This window comes from Poromitra crassiceps (assembly GCF_964638095.1).
Source record: "Poromitra crassiceps genome assembly, chromosome: 10".
Taxonomy (NCBI): Eukaryota; Metazoa; Chordata; class Actinopteri; order Beryciformes; family Melamphaidae; genus Poromitra; species Poromitra crassiceps.
Genome location: NC_139631.1, coordinates 11,238,283 through 11,265,473, shown reverse-complemented (window position 1 = coordinate 11,265,473; position 27,191 = coordinate 11,238,283). Strand labels below are relative to the sequence as shown.

The following is a 27,191-nucleotide window of genomic DNA, read 5'->3' as shown; positions in this document are numbered from 1 at the left end:
TCCCTTCATGGCGCGAATGTGTGCTTTACTTCTGTCGGGAGTTGGAGGTGATGTCTCTCTTGTGCTATCTTAAAGGTACATTCAGCTATGTTTTTGTGTTCAATTAAGTGTTAAATGGCTCTATATTCTGACAGCAATCACTGAAATAGGGTGTTTAGTCAGTGACTTGAAACCCCCCACCCCCTGCTGTCCTCTCTCCTGTAGTCCTGCATGCAGGGCAGACGTATCTCTGCAACCGTAACTCGTAGAGACTCATGGATAAAAATTGGCGCCGACCTCAAACTATCCAATCAGAGAAAAGTTGTCATTTTATGGGAAACAAGGTCAGATCGCGATGCCTATAAAAGACTGTATGTATTTTTTCACCCCGAATCCATTGCCGCCATCCGTGAGTCTCTACGACGTTACAGTTATGGTCTTTACGGTTGTGGAGTTACGTCCGCCCTGCATGCAGTACTACAGGAGAGAGATAGAGGACAGCGGGGGGTTATTCAGTGATTGCTGTCAGAATATAGAGCCATTTAACACTTATTTTAACACAAAAACATCGCTGAATGTACCTTTAATCTCTCCATCGCTCTGTCTCTGGCACCCTCTCTGGTAGCTTCTTATTCCTTCTCTCTCTCTCTCTGGGCCTCCTTGTTAAACCCCACTCACCCATATCTTTCTTTCACTCTGTCTCTCTGTCTCCCAATCTCTCCGTCTGGCCTTCTTCAACTCTTAATAACCCGCTTGTTGTTATTTTGCTGTTTTCTCAGTTGCTAAGGGATCTGAGCACTTTAGCGGCTTTGCTGTTCACGCTCTGCCGCTTTGACTTTATTATTCCCATAAAGGAGCAGGCATATAAACAATAACAATGTGTTTGATAGGTTATGAAGAGAAAGATTTCATCCATGGCTTCTTAAACATTTTCAGCTTGGGAGTTGGGACTCAAGTACAAAGGGTATTCCTCCTGGGATTAAAGCACAGAACATCTCCTCTCAAGTGGGGAACCCAGCAAAAGAAGATCCATGACCCATTTTCTGGTCCTGACCCAACAGGGTCCAAGTGAAATAAATAGTTCTGATGGACGGCAGATGGAAGTGGCTCTTGTGGATGTTTCGGTTACAAGGAAACAGTCTTGGTATTTGTCTCTCCTGCTCTCAGCGTTGCGATCGTAGCGTGATGCGAACCATCTGCCCGTCATCTCTGTCACTCCTCGTGTTGAAAGCAGGCATTGTTCAGAGCACTCAAGCTGCTTAGTGTATGTCCAAACCAGACAATGTTTGAAGCTCTCCGGCGAGTCTCTATAGCTGTGTGTTGAAACCAAATTTGGTTCAAAGAGCTCAAATCAGACGGTTTATGTGTTCAAAACCAACATTGCTGGAAGCACCGTGGCAAGTTTGTGAAGGTTTTTAACACACTGCATGTATGTTTCTCATTCTTTTGAATAGATGTTGACCCAAGTTACCCTCTTCTCAATTGTTCATTTACATATAATCTGGGAGCAGAATGGTATGTAAAGGGAATGTATATATTGGTCAACATTCTTCAAAATTGTAAACTTTTGTGAATTGTGCCTTTCCAATAAAGCAAATTCATTTTCTGCAGAGGATCACGAACCAGGCACCTCTGGCCACTGTAGCCAGCCACTGTCTGGTACAAATTCTAACTATGGCCAGTGAGGGCCATAGACCATCAAAATATATGGACGTAGCCACCTTGATGTCACCCTCAAGGTTGGCATATTTACTGTCGCCATCTTCTTGGTCATTTGGAGCCAGAAGTAACATGAATTTGGACGAGACAAGCCGCAGCACGGCCTGCAATTGGTCCTTGATCGGTGAGCTGCACGATCATTGGACAGGCGATCCGTCAATCACACCTCAAAACATTTTTTTAATCGTCTATTTTACTCGAAATGGGACCATAATTCACAAAATGCACATCGTGCTGTATTGAAGAAGACTTGAAACTAGGGATTGAGACATAAACTCATTAGGAAAGTGTTTACTGGGGCCATAAATCAAGTGAGAAGTACGGTCACTTTCCCATTCACTTCCATGTAACTGGACTTGCGGCCAGTGCAGTAGCCCCCTGCAGGCCATTCGAAAGAATGCAGGTTTAAGTTTGCATTGCCTTCACAAACGGAGCCCCTTGCTGAGGACAATGAGTGTGTTTACATGCACACTAATAAAGCGATCATTATCAGATTTCTAAAGTTACCTGGTTAGTAGTCATGTAAACAGCCTAAACCCATATCCTTTATCAGATGAAGGCCGTTATCGGATTAGGAGAGATCCGATAAACACATCTAGCTTTCTTCTGAATTATCAGTTTTATTCAGTGCATGGCCCAATCTCAATGTCCACTCACACACTTTGAGGTGGATTCCCACTATTTACTAAAGTGCATGTAAACACAGAAATCAGATTATTGCCAGTTACCTGATTATTGCAGTGAAGGGAAGTTTCTATTCATATTCCTAATCACTCATGCATTCTTTATCTCGTGTAACTGGAACACCTCTGACATGTTTATCTCGCCGGTTCATCAAAGAGCAGATTCCTGCAGGTTTATTCATATATCACTTATGTAACAGTGAAGACAAACAGGGCTCAAGTGTTAACGGATGTCCCTGCACATTTGGAGCGGAGCACAGCTGCCGACTGGAAGTGTGTGGGATCAAATAGGTTGTGTGTGTGGGTGTGTGTGTGTGTGTGTGTGTGTGTGTGTGTGTGTGTGTGCGTGCGTGCGTGCGTGCGTGCGTGCATGTGTGTGTGTGTGTGTGTGTGTGTGTGTGTGTGTGTGTGTGTGCGTGTTTGTGTGTGTCAGTGTGCCTTCTGTGTATTACTATCTCAAATGGATTTCTGGGTAGTGTTAAAGTCGGGGGCTTGTGGATTATCTAGAGTCATAATATCTTGAGGTGATTCTTGCTTGTTGCACAGGCAGATTTTTTTGCCTTCTCTTTTTGGTTTTTATTATTATTTGTTGCACTCTGCAAGGCACTCTGAGCGGTTGAAAAACAGCTTGAGCTATGAAATCATAATCATTGAAGACAACTGTTTGCATCTGGAACCCGAATGTTTGGATTCTCTTCCAGCACAAATGATCCTCTTGATGCATTGATTTCTCTCTCTCTCTCTCTCTCTCTCTCTCTCTCTCTCTCTCTCTCTCTCTCTCACACTCTGTGTCTTTCTGTCTATCTCTCACTCTTTTGTAAATGAACACATAAAGAACATTCAAAAGAGAGAGAAAAATATGCTCTATTTTGTTCTTGATCTATTGTAAGGCCTCCACTTGCACTTCCCAAGAAAATACACACCCCCGCTGCTGAAATATGGTTGCCGCTGCTGAATTACACTGTAATTTATTTTTTATTTTTTAGAAACTAAAGTTATATTATTTGGCACTATGGATGCTTGTAGGACTACTATATGAATATTATAGGAATACTATATGAATATTAAAGAATTACTATATAAATCTTATAGGAATAATATATGATAGGATTACTATAGGAATATTATAGTAATACTAGATCCCTAGTGCCAAATACAATTTTATTGACTGTATCTACTACGAGACAGGACACGACGCTTTGCACGCAAAATAATTTTTTCGTGCAAAACAAAACTGTTTCCCCCCTCCGCTGCTACAAATCCATCCTAGGGGAAACACTGTACTCTATTCTCCTCCGACCACAGACTGTAAATAATATAGGGTTCTCTTTGTATGCGGCTTACCTGTTGCACTCACTCTGAGCTGCTGAGTAAACAATACCAAATTTGACCGACGTCATTAATGAAGTGTTAGGCAGCAGCCATGATGTTTATATTTCAGCTTAACGAGCTTTAAAAGTTGATTTGGAGGAAAGACAGCAGCAGTGTGTTTCTTGTGTTGCGCTGTGTATGTGTTTGTGAAAGAGAGAGAGAGAGAGAGAGAGGGTGAAGGAGATCGTGTGTGTGTGTGTGTGTGTGTGTGTGTGTGTGTGTGTGTGTGTGTGTGTGTGTGTGTGTGTGTGTGTGTGTGTGTCTGAGGGGGCGAGCTACTAATTGAGGGAAAACACAGGATTGGATATTTTGCGGTAAGCATTTGGTCCGTAACAGCTCCAGAGTAGTTAGTGTGTGAACACACCCCTCCAAAGGAGTCCAACTGTACAGAATAAAGAGCCCACAGATTCAAAGGGCCCAGTGTGCAATTTTTTTCTCGTTCTCTTTCTCTCACTGCTCTCACCCTCTCTCTCTCTCTCTCTCTCTCTCTCTCTCTCTCCCTCTCTCTCTCTCTCTCTCCCTCTCTCTCTCCCTCTCTCTCTCTCTCTCTCTCCCTGTTTCCACCCATCTTCAATCAATGTCACCCTTCATCCTCCTCTCCCTCCTTCCCTGTGTGGTTGTGAGCGGTGCTGAGTGATGTTGCGTGTGTTGGGCTAAAATGACTATACAAGGTTGGGGCCACAGAGCCTTAACGCTAATCCGGGTGCAGAGGTTCTTTTATTAGCCGTGTGTGTGTGTGTGTGTGTGTGTGTGTGTGTGTGTGTGTGTGTGTGTGTGTGTGTGTGTGTGTGTGTGTGTGTGTGTGTGTGTGTGTGTGTGTGTGTGTGTGTGTGTGTGTGTGTGTGCGTGTGCGTGTGCGTGTGACGTGCGGGTGCGGGTGTGTGTGCGTGTGTGTGTGTACGTGTGTGTGTGTGTGTGCGTGTGACGTGTGTGTGTGCGGGTGTGTGTGTGTGTGTGTGTGTGTGTGTGTGTGTGTTCAGTGAAGTGGTCTCTGTGGTCCTGTTTTATGGTGTCTAAAGACACAAATTACCTCACTCTCCTTTGGACACACTTAGACCTTCTGTGACCAAGAATAGTCAGAACTGAGCTTCAGGATTCCTGCTTTAGTCATTAGTCATATCTAAGCACCATTTCATTCATTGTAACAGTCAATTTGGACAATTGTTTGGTAGAGGGACAGTTGCTCATTTTTCCTGGTGTCTCATTGCAGTAATATGGCTCAATGTTGCTATTCATCTTACCGGACATTCATCTTTTGAAGTGAAGTCCATATTGCACAGTAGATCAGAGTCTACGGGGGAGGGGGCGAGGAACACTGTCAAATTTCTTAGACGTCAGATGTCAATTGAAACAAATCAAATTTTTTATGAGAGCAAATTGCTCTAATGATTGCTTCAGCGTGGTCTTAGATACGATGCCTCGGCGTCATGGGAAAAAGACAAGAGGTGCTATATGCGTAACATCCTACACGCATGTCCAAATTTGTCACTGTCCTCCCCCAGCCTACTGATAAGGATGCTTCTGGTTTATATGACAGATGCTGACTCAATATAAAGGCCTTTTTGGGAGGTGACTGTGAGTGCAAGAGAAGTGCTAGAAACCCCATGGCCCATTATCAATATCTTGGAGCTGGATTTACAGTATTAAAAAAACACGAAATGATTGAGACAGATTGGACCTATTTTTTTCTTTTACATAATTGTTGAAGCAGTTAAAATCAACTTTAAAATGATTCCTGTGTGTTCAGACAACCATGAGAATATTACAGTTGTGTCACCATATTTCACACCTATAAATCCAATCTAAGATACAGTAGTAATTGAAGTAGAAGAGAAGACATGTACTTTACAGCAGGTTGCCTCTCACTTTTGACATTTAAAGGAAACGGGGAGGTTTCCGGATGGTGTCGAGTCCACACACGAGATGACATAATTACACCTTTAATTCATCTTGCTGTGGACTCCAGCCCCACTCGCAGGCTTGTTAAATGCTCAGTTGCCTCATAACTGTTCTTCTAACACATGTTCACAAAATCACTTCACCATTGTTCACAAAGAGATGGACAACACCATTAGCGATGGGTGTGTGTGTGTGTGTGTGGGGGGGAAAAAGTTGTTAAGGCTTAATTGGCTCTCATCAGTCACTTTTGCCACATAGGGGAGGCTGTGCTCATTCTTCAAATGGTAGAGACACATACTGTACTACTTATAACGTGCTTCAATTATATATTTAAGATCTGGGAATTTATGTAATACAGCGTGTTGTGCAGGGCTTTGTGTAACTCGAGGCTGTTTCAAATTAGCCAGCTTCCTCCCAGAGTGGAAGTGCAGCAATTAAAGTTTGTTTAGATGCTGACATTTTAAAGCATACCACAAAAATCATGCAAGGCATTGAAAGGCAGAGAGCAGAGACGTGTGTTTTATGATGCGTGCAAACGGAGTTGTCTGGCTTGTAATTGCCATTTCCTCAAAGCCCATAAAAGCGGTATGTGTCTACAGTCCCATTAGGTATTTGTCACCTTTTTAAACAGCATTTTTCTGTGGAGTGTGGAGGTTTAACTGTCTTTTTTTTTTTTACTTTTACTGGGACTACATTCATTTTTACTTGATCTCTTTTGTAACAGGCAAGTGTGCATTGAGAAAAGCTTCATTTTCATTGCTTTACTGTTATACCTATTAGAGCTCAACAGTGACCACCCACTTTTCCGCGGCTTCGGTTCTGGAAGAAAATTCCCTATGCAGTTTCTCCATAGGTGGTTAAAAAAAATCGGTAACACTTTATAATAACGTTCAGCACTAAGTCATTTACAAACTATTATTTAATGATGAACTAATCATTTACAAAACATTAATATACATTTGTGATTAAGTTGTAAGTCATTCAAAGTTTTTATATTCCAACCTGTCTCTACACATTTGATAATCATGAACAAATGATGAGCAAATCATTAGTAAATGGAAAATAATAAACGAATAGCTTATAAATGACTTACTACTGAACGTTATTATAAAGGGTTACCCTAACCAATTAAAGCAATTGCTTTACAATCATTTCTTTTACAGCTACTTCTTTACTTTTTCATAGTCACCCTTTGTGTGTGTAGATTTTTTTTTCTTTACTCAACCAAACCTGCTCGTTAGTGTGGCATTTTCCGCTAACTGCTATTGCATTTTCAGTACTGATGCTGGAACCATGCCACCATTTTAATAAAACAGGCCAGTGATCAGGCAAGTGTCACATGATGTAATGGAGAATTTGGACACAGGGATCGTGTTCCAGTAATGGCCCTGATCTGTTCTTTCATGTGTGCTGTGGTCAGGAGACCTTCTGAACTTCCTCTCTGATCTGACTAACAAGCTGTCATAAAGCAGGTCGTAAAGAAGAAAAGAAGGTGATTCAATGAAGAACATCCCCTGCTATTAGAAACGCATCAGTGAAAGTACGGTACAGCCACCACACCATGAGGTAGAGAATTAGGTCTGTCATTAGGCTGAGCCAAATACTTATCCTATGGAATAATAGATCTATAAATCCCGTGATAAACACAGAGTGAATGTCTCCCTAATTACTACTATACCTTGCCCCACCCAGAAGCTGCGGTTACACAAGATTTTTTTTTTTTTACCATTTTGAATTAAATCATTCCGAAGGAAGATTGTCACGCAAGTGTTTACAGGAACGCTATAACGATTGCATTGAGATGTGCTTTTACATGCTCTGCAGTATGTACTCAGAAGAAAAGATCCTGACATGAAGCCAGCCCTCTAACATGGGCGTACGTTTTTAAAAGATGAAGCTGCTGTGTCGGTTATTTCTTTACTGCTGAAGCAACAGTTTGATTAAAACATACGTGTAAGTGTCCGAAAAATACATATATTTTGCCCCCTGCACTGATTGGGTTCATTTGTAATTTTCACCGCTGTAAAGTGAAAGCAAAACTGGCCCGGAGAGGGTGGAGTCAGCACTTAATATAAAAATGTGCTCCATCAAGTGTCTTGAGTCGGGGTTAATAGCACATTCATATGAATCCTCCCAAGAGGACCATGGTAACGTTATTGGCGTTAGCCTATGTTAACTGCACGAGCATGTGCAGAAAGAGGTGAGATAAAGAAAGTGATCACTGACTGAGTGATGACTGGATTATGAAAGGGTTAAACCACCCCTCTAAACTAATTAAATATAATTATATTAATAAAATATGTAATTCATATTAATAAATATGAATTAAATATAATTCAGATCAGCCAGTTTATTCTGATCAAGGTGGTTATATGAGGCATTTTTTATTTTGATTAGTCTTCTATTCTGCTTACAAGTGGAATAAAAGGCTCCATGTAAACACAGCTATTGAGGCTGATGCTGAGGATGCTGACTTAGAAGATGAAGATGTCTGTGGTTGTTGTGTTTTTTTGCAGCTGACAGACGGTGGGAAGGCGTCCAAAGGTGGCATTGCTGTTGGAGACTTGGTTCTGTCTATTGACGGCATCGCCACAGAGGGCATGAACCACCTGGAGGCCCAGAACAAGATCAAGAACTGCACCGGCAACCTCAACCTCACCCTGCAGAAGTAAGAGATGAGCCCACACACAGGCTCACACACACACACACACACTCACACACACACACACACACGCACACACACACACACACACACACACACACACACACAGGCTCACACACACACACACACACACACACACGCGCGCGCGCACATCTCCAAAACAAAAGTTGTGCCTTCTCGGGGAATTACTGTGATGGCTGTGTCAGTGACGGCAGGTGACAGCAGGTGACAGCAGGTGACAGCAGGTGACAGCAGGTGACAGCAGGTGACAGCAGGTGACACACTGGCAGCAACATGGCAGCAGCTTCGCTCATAATGGAGCCACTTCATACAGTGGAAACAAACATGTACTCATACTGAAAATAGGAAAGAATGTGTAGTTTCTTCTTTATCAACATTTTCACACACAACCTGTCAGCACCGCGGCTCGTGAGACTCAGAGTAAACTGTTTGCTTCTCGTTTGAATGTGCGCTTGTTTGTCGCCTGCTGTGTCGCCCGGTTGTGCAGAGTAAGTTAGTTTGCCGTTTTGAAGCACTGTGATTGGTCCGAAGGTCCAAGCACCGCCCAGCCCTGACACTAGAGGCTATCTCATGAAGCGATACTCATGTTACTTGACTGTGCATGACCCATACATGACCTGCCCTCGGCTGTGACGTAGAGAGAGAGAGAGAGAGAGAGAGAGAGAGAGAGAGACAAAGTATTCGAATACTGATTTGCCCGTTGAAGTGCCACCACCATGTTACGATGTAGTGGTCGAGGCCTGCCGGCCATCGGCGATGCATCGGCCTAACCCCAGCGTGAAGAGTGCATAAAGGAAGGGGCTCAGCACACAGCCCTGGGGGACGCCGGTGCTCAGGGTGAGGTGTGCTTGCCCAGTCTGGGGGTGGTTGATGAGGAAATCCAGTATCCTGTTGCATATGGATGGAGTTAGTCCTAGTGCGTGGAGTTTGTGGACCACCTTGTTCAGTATGATGGTACTAAATGCTGAGCTGTAGTCAACAAAGAGCATCCTGACGTAGGTGTTGGGTCTTTGCAGGTGAGAGAGGGCTGTATTAAGAGATGCACAGATGGCATCCTCAGTTGATCTGTTTGCCCCGTAGGCAAACTGCTGTTGATCTAGGTCAGCTGTTGAGCTTGGTCAGCTGTTGATCTAGGTCAGCTGTTGATCTAGGTCAGCTGGGGTGTCTTTGATGTGGGTGAGTACCAGTCGTTCAAAGCATTTTAAAAACTAGATGGCACTCAGTAGAGTGCATACCTCCGCCAAACTTTCGACAACGTTTTGTGGTGTTATGTGAATCCGTTGGGTACGTTAGGTGCCTTTTTTGATTGACCACGCCCATTGTCACGCCCCCTTTTAGCCAGTGGGCATGGAAAGTTGATCACTTCTAAGTTGGCCCATGACCAACCTTTCTACACGGTTTCATGGTGTTACGCGAATGTGTGGTATTTAAGTGCCTTTTTGTGATTGGCCACAGCCATTGCCACGCCCCCTTTTGGCTAGTGGACGTGGACTGTTTGAGATATCCTGCCGACAAACAAACAAACGAGCAGACAAACGGGGGTGAAAACATCAGCACCCGGCCAACTCACTGGCCCACCTTTGTTGGCGGAGTTAGTGACAGGGGTGAGAGTGACTGGCTGCTGGTCACTGGGGTGACAGGGGTGAGAGTGACTGGCTGCTGGTCACTGGGGTGACAGGGGTGAGAGTGGCTGGCTGCTGGTCACTGGGACAGGTTACCATCGTTTTTTGGGGAACAGGCACGATGGTGGTGTATTTGAGGCATGCGGGGACTGTGCATAAGGATAGCGAGAGGTTGAAGCTGTCTGTAAGTAAAATCAAATAAAGAATAAATATAAAGTCAAACGTGATGAACGGACTGACAGACTGACGGACTGACAGACTGGGGGCCAATTCTTAGTCCACAACTAAGCAACTACACACAATGATTTAACATGTGAACTGCATCGACAGGTTGTGCAGCGGAGTGGGAAGCCGTTTATCTCCATGACAACACAGGAAGGGTACATTCCCTTCCTGGCCTCCTCCCACCGAGCCCCTCTCTGCATCAAATTAAGAGTCCAGGCTTCCGCTTTCAACCCCAGACGTCGCGCACACAGGCAGATGTTCACTGTTGTTGTAGGAGTTAATCTTAGCGGCAACACGCTACGACACCATTAGTTCTGCCTGTTCTGCCAGGAGAGAGAAATCACAGAGAGAGCATCACACATGTGGACCACCCCAGTTCCCCAAGGCCTACAGAGGAATCCTGTACAACAGAGCTGATTTATCAAGACCTGTGTGTGTGTGTGTGTGTGTGTGTGTGTGTGTGTGTGTGTGTGTGTGTGTGTGTGTGTGTGTGTGTGTGTGTGTGTGTGTGTGTGTGTGTGTGTGTGTGTCTGACTACACTAAGTTGGTTGTCATATGTTTTGAATTGTCTGGTTCTTCTTTTTATTTAGTTTTGGCAGCATTTGTGCACACATGGATGTGTGTGCGGGTGCTTGTGTGTGTGTGTGCGTGCGTGCGTGCGTGCCTGTGTGTGTGTGTGTGTGTGTTTATTAAAACAACGTGAGATATTCCGGGTTGTGATTATATCATCAAGGACGAAAATGAAATTAGAGTGAATTGCAATAAGATGCTCAATTTCTCTCTCTCTGTTGCTGTATTTCTCTGTCTCTCTACCCTTCTGCCTCTCTCTATATGTACTGTATATCCTGCTCTGTTTCTGTGTGTCTCTGCATCTCTCCCTGTCTGCATTTCTGCTCCACTCTCCTCCCTTGATGCCTTTTCATCTTTCTCTCACCCTCCCCTCATCTGAGGCTAACTAAGCCCCTCCCCTCATCTGAGTCTAACTAAGCCCCTCCCCTCATCTGAGGCTAACTAAGCCCCTCCCCTCATCTGAGTCTAACTAAGCCCCTCCCCTCATCTGAGTCTAACTAAGCATGTCCTCTCATTTCTGTCCAAATGATGACAGACTCAACATATTTGGTTTTGGTCTAATTGCAAAAAACAACACGTACTTACTGTATTACCACAGGGCTTACAGGAAGTCAAGGCCTGTGTGTGTGTGTGTGTGTGTGTGTGTGTGTGTGTGTGTGTGTGTGTGCGTGTGCGTGTGCGTGTGTGTGTGTGTGTGTGTGTGTGTGTGCGTGTGTGTGCGTGCGTGCGTGTGTGTGCGTGTGTGTGTGCACGCGTGCGGGTGTGTGTGCACGCGTGCGCATGTGTGTGTGTGTGCAAGAGATGGTCCATGATCAAACGCCTCTTTATGATGAGGGAAGCAGGTCTTAGAATAACACTGGGCTAAAGGTGATTGACCTGACATGAATGAGAGTCCATATTGTGATGGATGTCTGAGGTTTTGACACTGAATAATCAACAGAACAGGTCACGTTCCATCGACAGCCATGTGGAAGTTTCACAGCCGTGGTCAGTCAGCCCTCAGGCCCCAATCCATGTTGCCCCGGAGCAGCAGCCATGTTTTTTCAACCACAAAGGAAAACTAGAGGCCATCTTGCGATGGGATCACACACCAGCTGCAATGCCTCTGACTTCAAACCAATGAGGGCCAGGGGTGTAAAGTGGGCGGGGCAATGTAGAGGGGCCAGCCGCCTTGCTCGGATCACGTCCATTTTCAGTATAGATATCATTACTTACCTTAATATTAACTTAACATAACATACCTTAGACCAATTCAACCTCTAAATAAATAGTATAGATATCATTACTTACCTTAATATTAACTTAACATAGCATAACTTAGTAGCCTGGTAAACCATCCGGTCACACTGTAAACACGTGGCAAAGCTACTCCAAACCGCTTCTGTGGTACTGTAGTTTACGCTACACACACGCGCGCGCACACGCGCACGCTCACACGCGCACGCGCACGCACACGCACACGCACACGCACACGCACACACACACACACACACACACACACACACACACACACACACACAGGTGAAAAACAATACCAGTTAACACTGTCACGGCTGGTAACAAAAACATCTGAATTGATCTTGCTTTGTACATCACCTAGCCTACTGTATCATCTCACTGAGGTGTTTTCTCATGCAAAGCTCAGTTCAGTCGAGGCGGCCAAGTGTGGCCAGTCTGCTCCAGCAGTCTGCTCCAGCAGTCTGCTCCAGCACACTGACTGAACAGCTGCATGGCTTCTGACTAGGAAAACCGCTTAGACAGCTGGTCTGAAGAAACCTAATGGATACAACATCACCAAGACATTCTCACTGCTTAGTCCGTCATGAATGTGAAACAGGTATGGTATGTGCTGAGATGCCATGCAAGGCCTGGACTAAGGTTTATTATTATCTCACATTATGTGTCAGACTAGGTTTATGAGTCACAAGAAGTATGAATACAATCGGAAGATCCGATTGTATATTAGATTAGATATTTACACTTCCTGTTAGTCTCTCAAGGCAGACAGTCTCTTCTACATAAGGTTTATACAGTGGAACGATACTACCACACCCTGCATCTGCTTATACTGTATAGTTTGCCTGTGCAAAGCTACATGAAAACATATGGCTAAACATACTAGAGAAGACTAACAGATTCAACATTACTGTGCTTTTATCTCATGATTGGCACAGTGACAAGGGAGGCTGATTTGACACGCTCCGTTGCAACAATCGTCACATAACTGAAAGTGACTTTTGATCGCTTCAACTGTCACATACTTTCTGTTATGACTCACGGATCTTTCCATCGCTCATGCTTTTCAAATGCAGCGCCGTCGACCAGATCAAAGAAGGGCCTATTAACTTAAAATGGCGGACGTTTGTTTTCAATTATTTCATTAAGGTGCCAGAAGAGCCGCCCGATGCCAATGTAATTGAATAACTCTCGTGTTAAGGGTGCGCTTGTTTTTGGACCCGCCATAGGATTATCTGTTCCGCATCGCTCTGTGCTTTGTGGGAGACATCAGGGCTTGAGGGGTTGATTCACTCCCCCTATTGGAAACACATGCAACGTCCTTTTTTTCTTTTTTCATTGAGTGCCATTATTATTATGGCCTTTCTGACCAAGGGGACAGCTGCCTCCACATTCTGATTCACTGGGACACTTTGGGATACAGTAGATTGAAAGTAATCACTGCGCTCCTTTCTCAGATCCCATTTACAAGAAGAACTAATATGGCGGTTTCTGTTTGCTGCCTGGTATTTCATTGGAGGCAGCATTCACTGGAGAGAGAGCGAGACAGAGAGAGATAGAGAGTGAGGAAGAGAGAGAGAGAGTTAGACATATATATAGAGAGAGAGTGTTATGCCTAGGTCGACATCTGGACTTTAATGGGTGTACATGCGTAATGGAAAGAAACAATCTGGTCCACTGTGTTTCTGTTTTTATAGGCATCTCTCTTGCTTCTCTTTTCGTTTGTTCCCCGTCCCATGTGCCTCTTTTGATTGGCTTTGTCACTGGGTCAGATAGCGAATGGAATGACAGCAGTGGAAAGAAGATGGAGAAATGGTAACAATGCATGTGGTGTATGTATATATGTGTGCGTGCGTGTGTGTGTGTGTGTGTGTGTGTGTGTGTGTGCGTGCGTGCGTGCGTGCGTGTGTGTGTGTGTGTGAAAAGGAGACAGGTTGTTATTCCTTTTCCAAATACAGGGATGATTTAGGAGGAGGGACAGGGAGAGGAGATGGGCAGCAGATGTGAGAGGCGAGAGAGAAATAATAAAAGGTTAAAATGAGCACCAAGACACTATGTGTCATGTTCGATTTCTCTTTTGTGAGCAGCGTCTTTTAAAGACACACTTTGATATATTCCCCTATTCATTTAACTCTTACTCCAGATTTGTGGTGCGGTCAAATTAGCAGAGTTCCAGTTTTTATTTGCAACATTTTTCACATCACACAGGTTTTTTACTTTCGATACCCATCTCAAATAAATCAAACACACTGTTTCTATCAGTGTCTCTTTTTCAGTTTATTTCACCCATGAATGATCCCTCTTTTATTCCTTTATTCTTTAAAGTAAAGAATGTTCTCTAAAGTAAGAATGTTCCAATAGTCCTTTGACTTGTCAAGATTACAAACATATTTCACCCTTCAACAGTTTATTTCTCCTTTACATTTGGTTTTGGTTGACGTCTTTTATCTTCTATCTAGCAAGATTGTTCCAACTTTACATAGCAAAGATTACAGCTGTAAATGCTTCACTTGCATAAGTTAAAGGTGGTGTAACAGCCGGAACACACCATACGCCAATCCGACGCTGAAGCAACGCTGAAGCAACGCTGAAGCAACGCTGAAGCAACGCAGCGCGGAGGCAGTTTCATTTCAGCGTCCTTGTTAACAGGGGAGACCGATCACACCAGCCGCAGTGCTTTGCCTCGCCATGCCACGCTGAAGCAATGCTGCACGCGTGCTGCAGCGTCTGGTCTATTTTGCAAGGGTGCAGTGCGCTGCACGCGAGCAGCCACAGAGTGCTTCTGGTGTGAATGGCAAGGCTCCTGCTCAAAGCTTCCATGAAGCGCTGCTTCTGAGATGCTTGTGGTGTGAACCAAGGGTTACTGATATATTTCTTTTGTTAAAATAAGTGTTAAATAGCTCCTCCTGATTGGATAAAAGTGGGATGGGATCCCAGAAAATGTATTTTCTGCACTGCAGAGAGGAGGACCCATGTTACTGAGCAAACACTCTATATCAGTGATGGCTGTCATAAAGTAGAGCTATTTAACACTTTATTTTTATTTTTATTTGTTTTATACCACTTACAACACCTTTAAACTAACTCAGTTATTGAGAATATAATTTATACTCTCGACATACACTTACTCATTTTGAAGGTGTTGCACATGCAGACTGCACGCACATATTATTTATGATCTATATAGACTGAAGTCCTGGATCATAGCGTGTTTGGATGAACTATAGTTGGCTACAGCTACAGCACGGTGTCTGGCAATGCAGTGTGTAAATTAAATGACATGGGTGTGAGTCTTGAGAGAGCCGGTGCAGTACCTTTCTGTGACCTACAGGGGTTATGCAACATACACACAAATACAATGATCCAGTTAGTTCTCTAATATTTCCCACCATACGCTTCTTTTTAGTTCATGTGAGACATTTACGCCGGTCTGATCATTGAAAAGTCATTTCCCACAGAAGCAGCATACCAGTAAGGGAATGAATGGTTGCAGTAGACATCACATCAGTAGTATTTGTTGTTTTACTCGACACATCACTCTTGGCCTGAGCTTTCTCCTTTGTCCAGTAATGCTCTCTGTTGCCCTAATAATAAGGAATGCTCTCTGTATTGTTGGCTTAATAATAGTGCTAAACATTAACGTATGGGTCATGAACTTTGGTGCCTTCGTGTCTCTCCTGCGAGGTGTGTGTGTGTGTGTGTGTGTGTGTGTGTGTGTGTGTGTGTCTGTGTGTGTGTGTGTGTGTTGTGTGTGTGTATCCCTCTGTGTCTGTGTGCATAATGCCAGAAAGGATACCCAAGGTTAAAGCCCCCTTCCAGTGTATTTTGTCATTTTTAAGATATTTCATGTCTTGCTGTATTTTTCCCTGCTCTGCTGATTAGCCACAGTGTTCCCCAGTATTTTGTGCATGCTCAAAACGCAGAGATAGTCACTTTTAACCAGTTCCACTTACGCTCTTTCCATAAAGCCCATCAGCTTTGATATCTGTTGTCCGGTTTGTTGACAATAAGCGATATTTTGGCTTCTAAAATAAGGTTTTTCACTGAGATATGACCGGAAACAGTATGGCCGCCACTTCCGTTTGATCACAGACAAAGAGTATACTGAAGACAAGAGGAGACGCTCTTCTGCTTCTTTTACAAGAGCGCCTGCAGTCATGTTGCAATGGAACATGAGTGGAACAAACTAGGCTTCGGTTCTTATCAATCTAAACTCTTTGGCACAAATGGTGACGTGCGTTGTTACAGCGCATGCACATGTACTGTACGTGTGGAGTGGGGCTTTAAATATTCACCAAACAATGCAAAACAACTTCAGATTGCTGTTTCTTAGGTGCGTAATGTGTCACTTTCTATTTACATAGACTCACATGCATTCCCTGGAGACTTACCCTAACCATAACAATAACCATGACCACTACTTGCCTAAACGTAACCTTAACCTTAACCTTAACCCTAATCTTAATCTTAATCTTAACCTTAACCTTAACCTTAACCTTAACCTTAACCTTAACCTTAACCTTAACCTTAACCTACCTATAACTCTAACCTAAACCTACCTAACCCTTACCGTAACCTGACCCCAAAATCAGCTTTTTACTAACTGGAGACACGGATTTTGTCCCCAATTGCCTGGTCTTAAGTCTGGTGTGTGTCCCCAATTTCCACTTAAGTAAAAACACACACACACACACACACACACACACACACACGAGATCAAAGTTAAGTTAAAAGGAATAGTCAGGGCAGGAAGCAAGAGGAAAGATAAATGATGGATGGAAGATACAGACAGAAGGGAGCTGGAGGGAGGTAGAGGGGAGTGCAGAAAGGAAGAGAGAGGGAGAGAGAGATAAATCTGAGAGGGTTAGATGTTCCAAGGCACATTGTGTTTCTGATCAACTTCCTTAGTCTTACGATTCAGCAGTTTCTGTAAACTTTGGATCACCCAGTTTGGTGAAAATGTTACTGTAAAAAAGATCAGTGTCCTGCATTTAGATTCATAAATCTACTGTACGTGCTGACAGAAAGCTGTGCGGAAAAAATCTTTGAAATACTGGGAGGAATCACCCCCCCCCCCCCCCCCCCGCCCCCAATGAATCACTGATCTTCAATGTCCAACTCCGTTCCATTTGATACGACCAAGAAAACAGCTAATATCTTGTTATCTAGATAGCCTGTTTTACTATGAGGGTGACAAGACACGAGCACATCTGTTGTCAACACACAAATGCAGGCAAGGTTTTAAGTCATGTGTGTGTCCAGAAAACAGTGGGGATTAACGACATGAGATGAGATGCTCAGAGAAAACAGTGGGGATTAACTACATGAGATGAGATGCTCAGAGAAAACAGTGGGGATTAACTACATGAGATGAGATGCTCAGAGAAAACAGTGGGGATTAACGATCGGGAGGCGCTGACGAAAAAGAAAAGAAGAGGGATGATTCCTGGGCGCTGATGGCGTTGTGCTGGAGCGGTCCCACCAGCCAGCACAGTGCAATCACAGCGTTTCAACACTTTAATTGCGCTCGTTAGCGATGCAATTATTCTCTTTAGAGGGACACCAAAGTATTAAACTGTTCATTTCAACCAATCAGGCCGTCTCTCAACAAAACCACCTTTGTGTTTCACTGCTGCGAGACTGCCAGTGTCTGGCTAATCGCTTTATTCCCTACAGTCAAGTCTCTCAGAAACCCATTGGAATATTTAATGTGTGTGTGTTATTTAATGTGTGTGTGTGTGTGTGTGTGTGTATGTGTGTGTGTGTGTGTGTGTGTGTGTGTGTGTGTGTGTGTGTGTGTGTGTGTGTGTGTGTGTGTGTGCGTGTGCGTGCGTGCGTGCGTACGTGCGTGCGTGCGTGTGTGTGTTTAAGAATAGTAAGGGTACAGCCTGCTAGGATGAAGTGTTATGAGGGCGCTAAGAGGTAAAAGCACGTAACAAACTGAGCTTTTGAGGAAAGCTGAGACTCGGCTGACCTCACTCACATCCCAATGCACAATGCATGCATGCAGTAGAGGCACAAAACGAGAGAATGAAAGGGTGATCCAAGCAAACAAGCAAGCTGCACGAACAAGCGCCGTCCTGTGTCCTGCTGAGTTAATGGGTTCCACTTCTCCCGTCCTTTTTTTGGGGGGGATCAGAGTGGAGATCTCACCCCGTTTGAAAAGGAGCCCGAGAGGATAATTAGACTTTTTGAAAAGCCTGTTCTTTGTGACTAAGAGTCTGGATGGTGGAGCAGTCATACATAATAGTACGGTCTCCTGCATTCATGTAGAAAGCCACAAGGGCAGGCCATAATCCTTCATAGGGATGAGTAAACACCATCAGGTTTTTAGATGGCTTTTAGATGGCTTTGCTTCAACACTGGATTATAAGGAAATGGTCGTTTTTGGTGTTTACTATAGAAGCATTGGTCTACGGTGTCCTCTATCTTGTCTCTCTCTCTCTCTCTCTCTCTCTCCCCCCCCCCCCCCCCCCCCCCCCAGCAACAATCTGGGGTTTCTCACGCGGCCCCCCAGGAAAAATAATTGCCCACCCTTAGTCTAGAATGATAGCACGCACGCACGCACACACACACACACACACACACACACACACACACACACACACACACACACACACTTGAGTTATTTTGAGTCTAGGAGTGTGGGTGCTGTCAGGCCAGGCGGACGGCGGAGGAACGTTTACACAGCGTTGCAGTATATATTTCCATTTTGTTTACGTTGTGTTCCCCAAATAGAGAAGAGATGATTCCTAGGATGTGCGTGCTTATGCTACTGATCCACAGCAGTGGAGATGCCAGACCACCTTAGACTAGAATTACATTGTATTATCATACAGTATACCTGGGTACTGCTGCCTGTGTTCCATGTCATATTTTCAATGCTCAAAATGAATAGTCATGTGAATTCACAAGTATAGAGTGCAAACTTCCAGGTTGGCCATCGGACCAAATCACAAAAAAGAAAAGCAGATTTTTTTCTTCTATCACGTTTTGTTGTTGTTGTTGTTGTTTTGAGTCAAATGTAATGGTCACTCGCGATTTGTATCGCCGGAAAATCGGCTTGTCAACTCTTTAATATACAGTACATATTTTAAGAAATGTCTATGGAGAAATGAATGGGGAATTCACTTCCTCAGGGCCCATGGGCAGTCTTGTGATGACAGGACTTAGGCTTTCTATGACTGCACATAAGCATGAAACTCACAAATGATTGTGCAAACGCCTCCCCCCCCCCCCCCCCCCCCCCGCAATGAAATATGAAATTGTCAGTGAGTGCATACCTGACTTAATGGCCTGCATGATATCACAAATACAAGAAGGTATTAGTTACGTATTTGCTCATCTGATATCTGAGAGGACGCTAGTTACCTATTTATAGTCAAGACTCAAACTTTAATCAAATGATGTATCTGCCGGTTTCTTACACTTTGGACTGGAACCCAAAATGGGCCGTGTGCTCACTTGTGATTGGCCCCCATGTGACAAGAACAGGATGTTATGATGAGCCTGGGTCCCAGGGAGAAACAGTTCATTAAACATAGGGGACTTTTCTTCATCTGCTACAAGTAAAGATCATTTGTCAAAATGTGGCACTTAGAGTATACAAACTTCTTCCTAGTCATTATAAACCGCTGGCGATTCTCCCGTTTGCCTATTTTTGCTTTGTCTTCATCAGTTAGAGCGGTTGGTGGTTCTCCAACTTTCGGAACAAAGTACCACCTCAAAGCAAATCACCATGAGCGGTATATGAGCGCATCTATGCAAAAGAGATGAGCCTACATAAAATGTGCCAATCGCGTAGGCAGTGCCAACCTAAATATGTGATGGTGTGTGCAGACCGAGACAGTAAAATTGAAAATATGCACATTTTAAGTTTGATAAAAAATATTGGATTGCTGCTGGTTAATCACAAATCACTGTGATGAACACTGTAATGATTTCAGAAGGTTTTTCCACCAGTCATATGACTGGCACATTCCACATACCACCGATGGTACCCGTACCACAGTTTGAGAACCACTGAATCAGAGGAACATGTGAGACTTGATCTGCGGAAAATTCTCAGCCCTGTGCAAATCCCCTGTACTAATACACACGCGAGCGTGCACACACACACACTCACACACACACACACACACACACACACAGACCAGTCGCTGTCCACCTGCCAGTGCCACTTACTCTGCTCCGATATTTGCCAAAGATGTTCTAAAGCCAAGAGTGCTAAACTGGGCTCACCTGTCTCTGTCTTTCACTAGGCTGTAGTATTTGCCAAAGATCATCTAAAACCGACAGCAGTCATCTTTGGCGAGGCTTGTCGTATCCGCCAGTGATATTCTAATGCCAAGAGAATGCAGCTACGGCTAGACGCACCTGTCTCTGCCTGTCTTCTGCTATACTTCAGATCCAGGAACATTAGGTGTCTGCGGTGGTAGCCAAAGATATCCTGAGGCCAAGAATATTCAGTTTAGCTAATCCGTCTCGTTTTTCTCCCCTTTTCTTTCAGGGGCATTTGCCAAAGATATTATTTAAAGCCAAGATAACTCATCTATAGTTACGCCAGCCAACTGAGTTCGCTGAGTGATCCCCAAGTGCGACAGCTGGAACCCTGCGGAATCATCTAGAATGATTACAAGAGAACAAGAAACTACATTTTCTAAAGTGCTGTGTATAGATGAGGGTCAGAGTGCAATGTACAGACTGAACATAAACTGTACGCTCAGCAACTTTACTCCAAGTAAAATAAACGTCTAATCACCGTTAACCTGATACCTGACTCGCTAATAAATTTTAATCAACATGCTTTGATACATGATACAGTATTTGCATCATTTTCTCGAGATCTCCCATTATACTGGAAGCCATGCTGGATATTCAAAACAGCCAGCTTTATCACGTCTGATTGGACCGGGTGAATATAAACAAAGCCAAATGACTCAGCTGGTAACTATGTATTTATTTGTAACCTTATTTATTATTTCATTGGATGACATCATATTCCACTCAGGTGGAGTATATAAACTGCATTCACTCTTAAAAAGGATGTGTCATTTTTAACACATACTTCACAAACTTTCCATCCTTTCCTCAAGCTCATCTGTTGAAAATGCTCTCAGTTTATAGTAGGGGGGAGAAGAAGTTGGTGGAATTCCATAACTGCACATTATTCAGTGTCATGGCCAGGATCACTTTTATGGCCACTGTCACATCTCTGTCAAATAGATAATTGGTGTCACTGGAAGACACGTGTGTGTGTGTGTGTGTGTGTGTGTGTGTGTGTGTGTGTGTGTGTGTGTGTGTGTGTGTGTGTGTGTGTGTGTGTGTGTGTGTGTGTGTGTGTGTGTGCGCGCGCGCGCGTGCGTGCGTGCGTGCGTGCGTGCGCATGTGCGACTGTGCGTGCATGCGCGTTCATGTGCTAGAGCAGTGGTTGTCCCCCATCTGATAAGATTTTTGCTTTTAGATGTTTTATTACAGAAAGTATATGAAACCCATGACCAAAAGAGTCCTACATTCTGTCATTGTGTTACTTATATAGATGGAATTAGATTAGTTAAAATAAATTATTCCCCCTTTTGCTGGGGACCCCCTGGAACCACCTCAAGGACCACTGGGGGGGTCCCTGGACTCCCCTTCGAGAACCACAAATGGAAGTAAAATGGGCAGGCATAAGCCTGCATGTGTGTGAGTGAATGTCTGTGAGTGATGCTGAAGCACATCATAACCCACTCCACAAGCTTAAGGCCAGATGTTGGCCAGGAAAAAGGCTTGCTGGTCCAGCTGTGGCTCAGGCTGACGGGCAGGCAGCTGGACAGCTGTCTCTTTAGCCTGCCTGTCTCTCTCCTGCTGGATCTACTCTGTTGTTTCTCTTCTCGCCCCCTTTAAGAAACATATGTGTGAACTGGCAGAGAGAGTGAGAAAAAAGTGTAAACACACTACACACTACACAGCACTACACAGCACTAGACAGGTGGACAGGTTTAAGAAATGAAAACATTCTCTCTCTGTTTCTCCCTCTCTTACTCACATTTTTTTATGCCGGCGGGCTAGCGAGGACTTCACCCCCCTCAGTTGTATTTTCTGCCCCCCAGTTTAGCACCTCTTTTACTCGTGGGCACAACATTACCGTCTTTCAGAGGCTGTAGCGGGCTTTTAAAGCTAGCGTGAAAATACTGGTATCATATGAAACTAGCTGACCTTAGGCATCCATCGGTACAAACCATGTCATGGTAGCTTGTCGGGAAGGGGGCGAAATAATGCTCCAAATGTAGACAATATTTTGGTGAGGTATCCCCCCAACCCAAATGGTATCAACCCAGAAATGACATATGAGACGTAATTGAGCATGGGGATGGCCATCATATAAGCTCCATAATCTTCTAAGGCCTTAACTTTGAACTTTTGAATAGAAACCTAACCAGAACACAATGTTTATTACAGATGTATGAGTAGAATTCCCTACCCCCTAACATCCGAAACTCTGACACACTCACTTCTTTTAAAAACCAACTCAAATCCCACCTTTTCAAGAAAGCCTACAATATCTGACTTCCACCTCCACCATCCACTTTCACTCTGCAACATCTATATTTTGTATTTGTTCTGTACAGTATGTACGTTTGCTATATGTTTACTTGTTTTCATGTAAAGCATCTTTGAGTACTTAGAAAAGCGCTATATAAGTCCTATCTATTATTATTATCATCGTTGTTATTATTAAAAACTTGGCACACAGTGCTGATAGCCTACTGTTTTACTGTATACAAATAATTGCCCCCTCACAATTTTTAACTGCCCCCTCACTCACTTCATCCTGGAGCCGTGCCTGCCACATACAGTCATGTTAATGCAGTTAGTAGCCTACATAATTGGAGAGCAGAGAACGCTGGATAGATAGTCTACAAGACCATAAGACTCTAGAAAAAACGTGTTAATCCAGACTTTATCCATCCCATTTGGGCCCCCTACAATCATATGGATGTCCTCATCCAGCCTGGGCCCCCCTGAATTACTGCAACCCACCACTTATGGGGCCCCCGCCTGCACTGAGTTTGCCTTTAAGGCAGGGATTCTGAAACGTTCTCAGCTCAGGATCCACACTTCAACAAATGCAATCTCTCTCTCTCTGCGTCTGCATGAAATCACAGCAACGTGTTGTGAGTTCTCAGAGGAAAAAGGGCCACTTCTCATTTGAACCCGTTTCCAGCAGTATTCAGAAAGACATGTTGTAATGTTCTTTAAATAAACCCGTCTTGACTCGGCCTTGACAGACCCAGATGGTCTGCCTCCTGTAGAGAGCTGCAGGTTAGCTGTGTTTCTCTGCCATTCAGCGTCTGTACTTCTACTCAAGATTGTCATAGTGGGTTACTCTGTCATTCATCTGCCAGGGAGACTGGAAAGTTTGTTTTTTGTGCTCATGTCTCTATACAGTGTGTGTGTGTGTGTGTGTGTGTGTGTGTGTGTGTGTGTGTGTGTGTGTGTGTGTGTGTGTGTGTGTGTGTGTGTGTGTGTGTGTGTGTGTGTGTGTGTGTGTGTGTGTGTGTGTGTGTGTGTGTGTGTGTAATGGGAGGTTTGCATTTGTCTGTGTGTGTCTTTCTCAAACGGACTGACTTCACTCCCAAATATGGTCCATGGGATCATTTCTTGATACACTCTCACTTAAAGTCTCTTGACTGGGTGTGAGAGTGGCTGTTAGGGAAGTGTAGAGGTAGAAAGCTGTGAGTGGTTAGTTATTATCTGATCAGGCGTCATTAACAGTGAGTATAAAATGCTTGTAACACAGCATGTTGAGTCATCTTGTAAGCAAAGTACCGGTAGTTTGTATATCTGAGAGGCCATTTACACCTGGCATTAACATGCGTTTTCTGCCATCAGATTGCAATCAGATAGTGCTTGACCACTTGAAAGTACAGGTGTAAACACCCCCAAGACACATTGAAGACGGATTGCAATCTGATCGGCCAAACCACCTCCGGAGGTGGTCAGTGTGTGTACACATTGAACACAAGTGTAAATGCAATGTGTCCTCTCAATCTGGATACAGCAACTGTATGTGGATTACGATGACACCCATTTTGGGTGATCAAATTGCCATCAGATTGCAATCTGATCACCCAAAACGTATGTTAACGCCAGGTGTAAATGAAATCAGGCTAATGTGGTCAAGAACAATCTGATTGCAAACTGATGACAGAAAACGCATGTTAATGCCAGGTGTAAATGGCCTCTAATGGGTGGAACCGGTTCTCAAAATTCTAATTCCAAAGGACTCAAAACTCCAAAGGAATCTAAAGGAATCCAGATTTTAATTTCGATCCTGCTTATTGATTCCTAAACAAATTTTGCGTGCAAAACATCCTCCCACCTGGACATGGACCGCTAAGTGTTCATTTAAAATTTTATACAAAAAATTATAAGCTGTTGATGTTTAGCAAAGTTCATAATAAATGACAAGCAATGTGTAATATGACTTGCGTAACGGCTATTTTTTTCTTTCTTTCTGCAAAATAAGCTTGTGACCTTTTGACCCTGCGCCTCAAAGAACCGGAATCGATAAGCAGAATCAGAATCACAATCACAATCGTTAAAATCCAAACGTCGACACCCAACCCTGTCTATGCGTATTTGTATCTGATGGTAGTTATTTCATTTGTGTGTGTTTCCTTGTCTGTGCAGTCTTGGGTCAATCTGCTGTGAAACAGAGCTATAAAAGTTTAAATTAGATTTCAAAAGACAACACAGGAAAAGACCATTTTACTGCTTGATGTGACAAACCAGCTCTGGCGTGCTCCCATAGACACACAACTCTTAGAGCAGACAGTTGCAGCCCGTTTCAAGTGTAAAGAAAACATCTTGCCTTTTGAAAAGTTTTAAATCACATAAAAATGACTTTTATGATCCTAAAGAAAAATTACATCGTGAAAGAGATGTAGGCTATGGAATGTATCTATTACAGCACTTAAATTAACTTTGCCATGAGACTACAGTATTAACCCTTTTTCTTTGATATCATCATCATTTTATATATAGCCTGTTACAAAAATAATAAGACTTTTATTAACAACTATTATTTAATAGTATTATCTTTATCTCAATGTAATCTCCACTCCTACGTAATGTCTTCAATTGTCCAAACATGTATATAGCCTTCACTATCTCCCATGCCTCGTTTTTAAACGTCTGATCTTTCCATTCTTCATGTCATCGTTCATCCTCGGGTTCAGGCCCACTTAGTTAAAGCCCATATTTTATACTACTACTTTATTTAGCCAGGCCAAAGTACACCACAGTAAAGCTGCCCCTTGCACACACTGTAGGATGAGAGCATTAATTATAACGAGCAGACGTCCTCCTCTGCTCTGTCGGGGTTTTGATGCTGCCGGAGACATTTGCCTCCTCTCTTCTGCCCTGGTGGGATTTTATTAATGTGTCTGTTTCTTCTCACGGTTGACTTTTAAGGCTCCTTAGGGCCTCCGCCCGCCCGCTGCTCGCTGTTTTGGTTAGAAAGTTGGCTACTACAAAGAGAAAGAGCACTATAGTCTGTTGCTCCGTAACCATAGGAAACGCTACAACATTGCATTGCTTTGCTTTTTTCTGTTAATTCCATGGCTGCTGCTGTTTTTGAAGCGTCCAGTTTGGCATCTCGGCTGCTGCTATCTTGGTTTTCTCGTGCAGCTCGACCAGGACCCGCAGCGCTGCCTGCTATTGGTCCGTGATCGGCGAGCTGTGTGATCACTGGACAGGCGATCTGTCAATCATGCCCAAAACATAATCTGCTTTATCATCTATTTTGCTCTAATTTAATAAAAAAAATCCCCCCCCCCTGTACGGTTGTCATGTTGTGAAATTATCTATAGAGACCAAAACTGTGGGTCAATGGGGATTTACTCGCTTTTGGAGCCAGCCCCAAGTGGCCATTCAAGGAACTACATTTGTTTGGCACTTCCACATTGGCCTCATTTTATTTGACATCCGTAACTCCCCGCTCGGTCTTTCCCAGCATGTTAAACACATCGCCCACAGAGAAAGATTTAAACAATCCGTTTTTGCAATCCATATTGACCTGACTGTAATGTAGTAACCCCCTGGGTTCTAGGTCAGCTCAGTGTCTGTGTTCAGTCTGCTGCAACTCTTTGTTGGCCATCAGAGAAGCAGACAACAGGCAGCTATGATGAGGAGACTCTATGGAGAGAGAGAGCTACAATAGATCCGTACCTCAGGCTCTTTGTCTAGACATATTGATCTTCGGCGGAAGACAGGGGAGACTGTAGTAAACATCTAGTATAATACCCACATTGCTAATACTGTACCATTAAGTAACTGACTTTGAGTGAACATATTAAATATGTGAATCAATGTGGATTAAGTAAACATTGAAATTGTAATTCAACTTGGCAAATTCTGGTTTTCCACTTTCCACAGTGGATTTGATTGAGTAATGTTTTTGTAGGGAAGCCTCTGCACTTTGAAAATATTATTTTCCTCTGGTCTGGTCAGTGTCAAGGTCTCTTTTAGGATCACATGTGTGATGTCAGGCAGCCTGCTGAGAGGCCTGGAGCGATAGTAGCGTGAGGAAGTATAGTGGATAAGGAATGGGGAGGATCACACGCAGTCAGGCACACACACACACACACACACACACACACACACACACACACACACCTAGAGTACATGTTCTCTGTGGGTGACCCCTGTCTCTCCTGGACTTGCCTAATGTGAGGCCAGATCTATTTAAAGACCGCTTCTAGATAAACTCCCACACTTTTGGTCTTGTTGGAATAGCAGAGAATTAACGTGGTTGTTTTTGTGTTTTCTCGAGCAGGAATGCTAGACCAGCCGCTGGGCGAAATCAGGGGGAAAGTTTGTGCATTCTCTTGTTATTTTTGTAATCGTGTGTATAAGTGTATGTGTGTGTGTGTGTGTGTGTGTGTGTGTGTGTGTGTGTGTGTGTGTGTGTGTGTGTGTGTGTGTGTGTGTGTGTGTGTGTGTGTGTGTGTGTGTGTGTGTGTGTGTGGGTGTGGGTGGGTGGGTGGGTGGGTGGTTGGGTGTTTGGGTGGATGTGGGTGTGTTAATGAAAGAAACAAAAGTTACAGCCTTGTTTTAAGTTAACGACTCTGGGGCACAGTTGTGTCTGTACATAACTTACCAAGCTGCAGCAGCACTTGTTGATTTACAGAGCACCAGGGGAAGTGTCTCCCGGTCTGG

The 27,191-nt window shown here is 43.8% G+C and overlaps 1 protein-coding gene across 6 annotated transcripts in view; it reads left to right on the top strand.

Annotated features, from left to right (window-relative positions):
• pdlim5a (PDZ and LIM domain 5a) overlaps window positions 1-27,191 on the top strand; it is a 95,822-nt gene that overhangs the window by 4,363 nt on the left and 64,268 nt on the right. For all 6 annotated transcript variants that reach the window (XM_083644784.1, XM_083644783.1, XM_083644781.1 and 3 more), the window contains exon 3: window positions 8,168-8,319. In XM_083644784.1, coding sequence (XP_083500910.1) covers window positions 8,168-8,319 — 152 coding nt within the window. The remainder of the gene's footprint in view (window positions 1-8,167; window positions 8,320-27,191) is intronic.